The sequence below is a fragment of the Lycium ferocissimum genome, chromosome 6, assembly GCF_029784015.1.
Source record: "Lycium ferocissimum isolate CSIRO_LF1 chromosome 6, AGI_CSIRO_Lferr_CH_V1, whole genome shotgun sequence".
In the NCBI taxonomy this organism is placed as follows: Eukaryota; Viridiplantae; Streptophyta; class Magnoliopsida; order Solanales; family Solanaceae; genus Lycium; species Lycium ferocissimum.
Window position 1 is genome coordinate 708,417 of NC_081347.1, and position 6,619 is coordinate 715,035.

At 34.8% G+C, this 6,619-nt stretch overlaps 1 protein-coding gene across 1 annotated transcript; it reads right to left on the reverse strand.

The window, feature by feature from the left end:
* Positions 1 to 4,614: 4,614 nt before the first annotated feature.
* On the reverse strand, positions 4,615 to 6,196 carry LOC132060518 (F-box/kelch-repeat protein At3g23880-like). The gene is made up of 2 exons (XM_059453536.1): positions 6,145 to 6,196; positions 4,615 to 5,993 (listed from the first exon to the last, which is right to left on the reverse strand). The coding sequence occupies exon 2, from the start codon at positions 5,980 to 5,982 to the stop codon at positions 5,314 to 5,316; it is 669 nt and encodes a 222-aa protein (XP_059309519.1). The 5' UTR covers positions 5,983 to 5,993; positions 6,145 to 6,196; the 3' UTR covers positions 4,615 to 5,313.
* Between the last annotated feature and the right edge of the window lie 423 nt (positions 6,197 to 6,619).

Sequence of the window (6,619 nt, forward strand, 5' to 3'; positions counted from 1 at the left end):
AAAAACTTTATATATTTTTTTTTAATTTTCTTTTTTTTATATTAAAAAAAAAAAAAAAAAAAAATAAAAATTTTTGCATTTTTTGCAATACAAACAAATTTATTTTTTTTTTTTAATTTCTTTTTTTATTTTAAAAAAACAAAAAAAAAATAAAAATAAAAAATTTGTTGTTTGGTTGGAGGGTGCAAAATCAAAATTTATATTTTTATTTCGTTTTTAATATAAAAAACGAAAAAAAAAAATATAAATTTGTTGCATTTCGTGCAACATTGCAAATGCCCATTTGGTTTAAAAAAAAAAAAAGACATACCATTTTTGTGGAATGGTACATGTAAAAAAGAAAAAGCATTTTGGCTCCGGGACTTAGCATGACTTGATTTCTCAAGAACACATTGAAAAGGTGAGAAGGGAATGGGAATTGCCACTATGCATCCACCAAGACTATTGTGACTCCTCCTCCGCCAAATTATATAAATCCCTTGTACTTCTTGGAAGCAAATATAACCAGTGGCTCAAAAAGTGCATCTAAAAGTCCCATACTTAGAAAAGGATATTGGACATTACATATATATGATTTAAGCAATTGATGCTTGGTAATGATTTGTTGGCTTATTATTGTTTTTAATATTAATAACCTGTCTTCAATAAATTTCGATGCATGAATTTAATAGCCTTAATGTATTTACAAGGTACAATTTGCAATAAATAGCAAAAAGGGATCGTCTTAAATTATTTTTATCATGAGTAATTATTGATGATATTTACAACGTTTTAGGACATTTTAATAAACTTACGAATTACAATACAGTACGATACAATCAAACCACACTATAAAAATGTTATTAAATAGCAGCAAGCGATACAATCTATCAAACGTTGTATTAGGTAAACAATACATTCTGATCTGATACAATATACTATGCAAATACGATCTGATATAATACACTATGAGATGATGGATAACAATGATCCAATAAGTGTGTAAGAATACGAGGTTGTACATGACAACTTAAAGAAAAAAAAAATGTGTGTCTCAATCATACATAAGAAACTAATAAGTAAGTGATTTTGGAGAGATTAAGCTTTCTATAAAAGCGATTCCTTCAGAATGGCCACCTTGAGGCAATAATACAAATGGTCCACTAGATGTCCTAAATGCAGTCTCACCAGATTGAAGATGAGAGAACCGGAATAGCACTTCACCATCCCGAAACCTATATTTCGGTACCAAAAGATATATCGAAGGATCTTGTATAGTAAACAATACATTCCAAGATTCCTTGACACCATAGTCTTTCAATACCCATAGCTTAAAATCCTCCTTAACATGCCTAACAGTAGCAGAATAAACACAAAGCATTCCTTCCAATACTGAAACGCCAAAAGCAATGTGGTAAGTTGAGCGCAATACTTGCTCTGGCAACGGTAGTTCTCCGTAAACTTCATTTGAAATAGTAAATGAAACCAGAGAATAGTTTCTTCGAACCGCAGTATAATCTCCAATAACAACGATCCAATGAAATGCCTCGTTTACCAATGCCAAAGAACACGTACTGTTAAACGAATTGGTAATGTCAAGAGGACGTTTATCAATATTTCTCCAGCAACCACCTTTCAACGCGAGAATTTCACCAGGTGCCTTGTGACTACGCCCTTTATAGTCAATTTTAAGGATCTTATAGTCACCACTAGTTGAGTCATAACCAAATCTTAAACAAGAACCGTCCACCAGTGGAAATTCTGGATCTGGAAGTACTATTGATTCTCTTGTGGAGGGGTTCCATAGCAAAAGTATGGGGCGTTTAACATCAACATTATTAGTACCAAGCCATCATGACAACAATGGAGTTTGCAACTCCATGGTTTAAAGCTTGAAGGGTAATCAAGGTTTTGTACATCCTCAACCAGTTGAACTGACAATAAAGTACAACAATACACGGAAGATATACCATATGGGTATAATTGGCTAATAAAAATTTTTGGGAATTTTGGTCATTCTTGGCATGATTTAGATGCTTCTTCTTAAAGTAAGGGTCGGAGATCAATGTTCCCCAAAATTTTGAAACACATTTAAATCGAAGAAGAGACCGCACAGGTAACCTGTTGAGGATGTCCATAAGTATTTCCTCTGGAAGATGAGTTGCCCTGGGCTAGATAGAAAAGAAAACTCAGTCAGACAATATTTTTTTTAAGTATTCAAATATTAAACAAATTCAACCAAGAGCTTAGAAAAGATAAACTTGGAAATGTCCTGACTTTTCAATCTCTACTAGTATTTACTAACTAGTGTAATAAAGTAGAATTTTTTTTGTTTTTTTCTTTCGGAAAACTGGTAATGTAATAAAGTAGAAAATTTGAAGCAGATGAAAGCCATCCAACATGTTTGACGCTTTGGCTATAGTTGTGTTGTCTAGTTTGAGAAAATAGGCATATACTTGTGTGTGAATAAAAGGCATAAATTGGTCGTCTGACACAAAAGTTAGATGATTGACACCAGTAATGATTTGTCGGCTTTGGTGTTTGGTCTTTGTCTCACATGTGCTCAGTGAATGGCCCAGCCAGCACTGTTAGGAAAAATTACACCATTATTTCCATTTTTCCTATTAACCACCAACCAAACACCGCACCAGGATGTTCCCACTGGGGTCTAAAAACAATTAAACACGGGAATACACCTCTTAGCCATGCAAACACATGTAGAATCTAATTCGAAGCAACAACAATTAAACTCAATTGTTGTAAGTAACAGAACTCAACATTTCCAGTGATTTCTGAATCATGATAGGAACTCAACCATAAAGAAGTCATTTTTTTTGTGAATTGGGGTTGTTAATGTTAGCTAGTAATAATATCTTCATTGGAAAATGTTATCTTTATTAATGTTATGAATAGAATGCAGGTGCAACCAGCAATTAAGAAAACTCAAATGTAACTAAGTAATAGACCAGCACCCTGAAATCAAGACCTCACCTGATCAACATCCATCTCCTCTGCTGTATAATTATTACTACTACTATTTGACTCTGAAATTGGTTGGTTAGAAGAGAGTTAGGAGGTAGCAGCATGAGCGCGCACATACACAAAGAAACAAAGATTAGAAAGAAAGAATTACCTGATTTCTTCTTCTTCTTCTGTTGATATCCATAAAGATTGAACTTTTCTTGTCCATTCTGATTGTAAAGATTCAACCTTTGTGTTGCTTTTTCTTCGCCATTGCTTTTTGTATTATTTGCAAGGGATTTCTTCGATTTGAAAAGATTGGATTCTCTATTTGGTATTAATAATAATTTTAGCTCATGCCCATTCGACTTCTTGTTGTTGTTCTTCTTCATCTGATAGGACAAAGTTTCGACTTTGGAGATGCTTTCTGGGGTTCCTTTCTCTCTCTGGTTGCTTATATAACTCATTCAACTGATAGATTTCCCAATTGGATTAGGGAAAGGAGTGACTGATTAGGCCCCATATCTATGTGCTTCTAGCCTTCTTTCTTCTTTTTATTATTTAGAACTCTTTTCCTTTTTATTTTTTTATTTTTTTTATTCCTAGTATATAGAAGAGCCCTAAAGCAGCTCAAGGTCGTCATCGTAGCTTACCGACCAAGGGCATTTCGGCCATCTCAACGCGTGTGAATAGTTGTCGACAGATATTGTCTTCAGGCAAATCCTAATATACAAACGGAGTCCTCATCTGCTTTTCTTCTCTCTCCATTCTGTGTTCTCGATTTTCATGTGATTCTACTCTATTTTTTCGAGCTCTTAGCCATGCAAACACATGTAGAATCTAATTCGAAGCAACAACAATTAAACTCAATTGTTGTAAGTAACATCCTGAACTCAACCATTCCAGTGATTTCTGAATCATGATAGGAACTAGTGAACAGACAATAAAGAAGTCTTTTTTTTTTGTGAATTGGGGTTGTTAATATACAAACGGAGTCCTCATCTGCTTTTCTTCTCTCTCCGTTCTGTGTTCTCGATTTTCCTGTGATTCTACTCTATTTTTTCGAGCTTCTTCTATGTGATATTAGGAAATTTTTGGAGCTTCTTCTCTCGTGAGGTGACTGTTTGAATTTGCTATCCATTGTTGTATATCCACTTATTTCTACAATTATTTGGGTGCTTTCTTGGTTTGATTTTGTTTACCTCTAAATTTCTGCTGGGGTATATTTCTATTCAATTTGTTTTTTTCTTTCTATTCCATGTACTGTTCATGCAGATATGGGAAGGGCAAGGCGCATCAGCGAATTTTGGGGTAGCCACATAGAAAAGGGTGAATTTAAGTTGTCTTGGTTCTTTTGGTTTAGGTTCAAGAAAGAACACAGGAGATGCGTAGCTGCTCGCCATTCATTTATATTCCCTGTTGTGTAGAAATCAATCTGGTCTTATTTCTTATTCAGTGTCTGCCTAACCCAACAAGTCTTTTGAGAATTACAATCAAACTTTATGTCGAAATTCTAGTTGGCCTTTGTTTTTGAAGTTATTCTCGCTACATTAGAATTTCGTCTGATTTGTGCAATTGGCAATATTGAAATAAAGTCTTTTGCACTTAACTTTCAGGTGTTTTAAAAGTACACCAACTACCAACTTCGACGATAAAAGGTAGTTTTCAGCTCTGTTGTTACAACGCTCTTTTAGTATGCCATTGATATAAAATAGTATTCGGTCGATATTGTACATAAATCAAGTTACAACTTCTATTATGCACAATTATTAAAATAAAGAAAAGGTCGGCTCACCTTGCTGCCCAACAAAAGTTCAGCAGAAACAACTTCTAAAATCGGTCTTGGAAAACATGACTTGGATGATAAAATATTACTTACTTGCCATGGGAGGGTAGAGTGTACACAGACCTTACCCCTACCTTGGGAGGTAGAGAGGCTCTGTTTACTATAGACCCTCGGCTCAATCATACATAAGCAAACACTAAATTAGTGATTTTGGAGAGATCAAGCTTCCTGTGAAAGCGATTCCAGTATGAACGGTATCACATCGAGGCCATAATGCAAATGGTCCTGTGGATGTCCTAAAAGAATACGCAGCAAAATCAACATTCAAGCCCCAAAATAGCACTTCACCATCCTCAAACCTATAAATTGGTATGGTGCCAACAAGACAGGGATCTTCTAGAATAAACAATGCATTCCAAGATTCCTTGACACCATAGTCTTTCAATACCCATAATTTAAAATAGGCGTTCCTCTGATCATAAGGAGAAGAATGAACACAAAGCATACCTTCCAATACTGAAACGCCAATATAGATGTTGCGCCTCAAGCATAATATTTGGTCTGGCAAGGGTATCTCTCCGTACGTTTCATTTGAAATACTTGAATGAAACCACATAATACTTTTCTCTTGAAAAACCGATCCAATGAAATGCCTCGTTTACAAATGGCAAAGACTCCGTATTAGCTATCACATTGTGAATGCCACGAGGATGTTTATCAATAATTCTCCAGGAACCACTTTTCAATGCAAGAATTTCAACAGGACCATCTATGCCAGTGTGAATTTTAAGGATCTTATAGTCACCAGAAGTTGAGTCATAAACAAATCCCAAACGAGATCCTTCATTCATTGGAAGCTCTGGGTGGGGAAGTACTACTGATTCTCCAATGGAGGGGTTCCATAGCAATCGTATGTTGCGTCCAACATCAATATTTTCATTAACACAGATAATAACCAAGCCATCACAGGAACCCTGGATTGCGCATCTGAATGGTCTAGAGATTAAAGGGAAATCAAGTTTTTGTACATTCTCAACTGGTTGAACCGACGATGATAAAGGAAGACAATAAATGTAATATATATTAGTTTCAGGGCAACGTTGGGAAATAAGAGGTTTTTTGGAATTCTGGTCATTCTTGGCATGATTGAGATGCGTCATCTTAAAGTAAGGTCCGGAGATCAATGTTCCCCAAGGTTTTGAAACACACTTGAATCGGAGAATAGACCGCACGGGTAACCTGCTTAGGATCTCCATAATTATTTCCTCTTTGAAGTGAGTTGCCACGGGCTAGATAGAAAAGAAAATGTGATTAGACAAGGCATTCAAATATCAAAAGGCATTCGAATATCAAACATTCAAATTTTCATCTTTAATACCTAGAAATAGAATCTACATCCAAGCAACAACAACACTCACCTGATCAATATCCATCTGCTCTCTACTACTATTATTTGATGTGCTCTTCCCTGAAATAATAATAATAATAACAATAATTAAAAAAAAAAAACAGAATACTAGTTGTGACGTGTGCAAACAAAAACTAAAACAAAGAGATACCTTTGCAAATTTGATCTGATTTCTTCTTCTTCTTCTTCTTCTTCTTCTGCTGCTGCTGCTGTTGGCCTCTGGAAATTTTTCCATTGGTAATAATAATTTGATTGAAAAGAGTACACCTTTTTGTATTTGCAACGGATTTCTTCATATTGGCTTTTGCTATTAATAATTTTAGCTCACGCCCACTCTTCAACTTGTTCTTCATCGTCTTGATAAATTATAGCATAAAGTTTCCATCTTTAATTAAAAAGATAGAATTCTACGGTTCCTCTCTGGTTGCTTATATAACTCAAAAAATTCAATTGAATGATTTCCGAATTGGATTAGGGAAAGGATT

What these genes read in the sequence shown, in the direction of transcription:
- LOC132060518 (XM_059453536.1), bottom strand. Translation starts at nt 5,982, where the DNA reads ATGGAGATCCTAAGCAGGTTACCCGTGCGGTCTATTCTCCGATTCAAG.